The following is a 2,520-nucleotide window of genomic DNA, read 5'->3' as shown; positions in this document are numbered from 1 at the left end:
TGTGTGTGCGTGTGTGTGGCCAGCTCAGCCCACCAGGGGGCGGGGCTGGCTGGCATGTGGTGCTGGGGGATTGAACCGCGGTCCCTGTTCTTTGCTAAGCTTGTTCTAAGTAGGTGCTTTAGACCACTGAGCCATCTCACCAGCCCCATATCGTGGCAATTATTATAAAGGAAGGAAACCAGGCAAACTTCAGAGTTTTCCTAATTGGCAATTATTTTGAAGGAAGGAAACTAGGCTAACTTCAGAGTTTTTCTAGAATGAACTATCTTGTTAAGGGTTCACTCTGCTTGGAAGGCACTCTTATTTTTGTCTTTTTTTATTACTTGACTGATAAAGTGATTGAGGCACCGTGCTGCTGACGTTGACCCTGAATTCCTGAGTTCAAGCAGCCCTTCTGCCTCATCCTATAGGGGTACACTGCACGCCTAGGAAGATTCTAGAGCCAGGTTTCTTTTCTTTTTTGCGGAACCAGGGATTGAACTCAGGCCCTTGCGCATGCCAGGGAAGCGCTTATTCAACTGAGCCATCTCCCCGGCCCCAAAGCCAGGTTTCCTGCAGCGTGGCCCCTTTGAGGCTGAATTCAGATGCTTCTACCTCAGAGATACCCCTCCCCCACTCTCCACCCAGTGTACATTATCCCCCAAATTTGCCCCTCACAGTGTAACCACCTTGCAGGTAATCAGCTCTCAATAAATACTGAATGTTAAGGACTGTCTTTTGTGTAATGCTCACGGGGGTGGCAGCAACGATTAGCCAAGATACATGTAGTTTTTTTTTTTTAATTTTATTTATTTATTTGTGTGTGTGTGTGTGTGTGTGTGGCCAGCGCAGCCCACCAAGGGGCGGAGGCTGGCTGGCATGTGGTGCTGGGGGATTGAACCACGGTCCCTGGGCTTTGGTAAGCTTGTTCTAAGTAGGTGCTTTAGACCACTGAGCCATTTCACCAGCCCCAAGATCCATGTAGTTTTTAACTTAAAATTTCTATTTGACAGTCTTTAATATGGTGCTTATTATGTGCCAAGCACTACTCTGTGAATGATAAAAATAACCCTGTTAGGTAGTTACTATTATTATGTACTTGCTATTGTTATCCTCATTCTGTAGATGGGAGGTTGAGGTACAGAGAGGTTAAAAAAACTTCTCAAAGGTCACAGAGATAATATAAGTAGTGGAGCTGCAACTTGAACCTTGGGTTTGATGAAGTATTATACTATGCTGTCTTTTTCTTGGTGTCTGCCACTGATTGCTTAATTGCATACCATTTATTTGAATGTGGACTGTGGCATCTTACTGTACCTTGGCCTTTGTTTTTTGGACACAGTGGGAGTCTGTACCCTGTCTCAACTATTTCATGTTCTATTTTCATATTAGTGAAAGCTGTCTGAAGCAGGGGTCCCTTTTCTGTTTGTGTTAAAATTAACTTTCTAGACATCATTTTCATTGAACAACTAGGTTTTAAAAATAAAAATAATTATAAAGAATGTTTTTAAAAATTATTTATTTCTTTTTTACATTTATTTAGTGTGTGTGTGTGTGTGTGTGTGTGTGTGTGTGTGTATGTGGTCAGCTCAGCCCACCAGGGGGCGGGGCTGGCTGGCATGTGGTGCTGGGGGATCGTACCATGGTCCCTGTGCTTTGCTTAGCTTAGCTTGTTCTAAGTAGGTGCTTTAGACCACTGAGCCATCTCTCCAGCCCCTAAAGAATGTTAATAACATGGATGCCAGGGATAGCTTTGTTGCGTCATCAGGGTATGATTTGTTTTACTTGTGCTTGGTTTGCATGAGTTGGAGATGTTTTGTTTTGTTTTGTTTTGTTTTTTGGTGGAACCAGGGCTTGAACTCAGATCCTTGCATTTGCCAGTCAAGCGCTTATCCTACTGATCCATCTCCCTGGCCCCTTGGGTTGGAGTTTTGTGCGTATATTAAGTTTGCTTTTTGGAGAATGCTCTTGTCTTAAATCTGCTCCTAATCACTGTGTTTTCTGCCTTCTAGTGAGTTTTGAAGGATGCACAGGTCGACCAAGAACAGTCTACTACTCTGCCGACTCCCGATTCAAAGTGGGTACAGATGGTGTAGTTACAGTGAAACGGCCTCTACAGCTTCATAAACCAGAGACCAGTTTCTCTGTCCATGCCTGGGACGCTGCCTTCAGAAAGTTTTCCACCAAAGTTACACTGAAGGCAGAGGGACCCCGTCATCAGCACCACAACCACCACCGCCAGGACCATGACCAGGTAGGTGGCTCACCATTGTTTCAGGCTGTAGCTAATTCAGATTGCTCTGCCATGGTCCCATTGGTGTTTGGGGCTGGACAATTTTGGGTGGAGGCTATGCTGTGTACTATTTATAGGCTATTGAGCAGCATCCCTGGCTTTAACTCAGTAGACACCAGGAACACCTCTAGAGTTGTGACAACCAAAAATACCTCCAGATACTGACAGTGCTTTCTGGGCAAGTTGCAAGATCATCCCTAGGAGAGGACGGTTGGTCTAACTGAACTATCTCTTTTTGGGCTGGGTGA

At 44.9% G+C, this 2,520-nt stretch overlaps 1 protein-coding gene across 1 annotated transcript in view; it reads left to right on the top strand.

Annotated features, from left to right (window-relative positions):
- The window catches only part of Cdh1 (cadherin 1), an 82,384-nt gene that overhangs the window by 54,602 nt on the left and 25,262 nt on the right, over positions 1-2,520 (top strand). Inside the window, exon 3 of the mRNA XM_004625832.2 lies at positions 1,992-2,233. Within this exon, the coding sequence (XP_004625889.1) occupies positions 1,992-2,233 (242 nt within the window). The remainder of the gene's footprint in view (positions 1-1,991; positions 2,234-2,520) is intronic.

Source organism: Octodon degus, unplaced genomic scaffold (assembly GCF_000260255.1).
Source record: "Octodon degus isolate 3935 unplaced genomic scaffold, OctDeg1.0 scaffold00011, whole genome shotgun sequence".
Classification (NCBI taxonomy): Eukaryota; Metazoa; Chordata; class Mammalia; order Rodentia; family Octodontidae; genus Octodon; species Octodon degus.
Note: the sequence above shows the minus strand (reverse complement) of the source record. Positions and strands in the feature narration are given on the sequence as shown.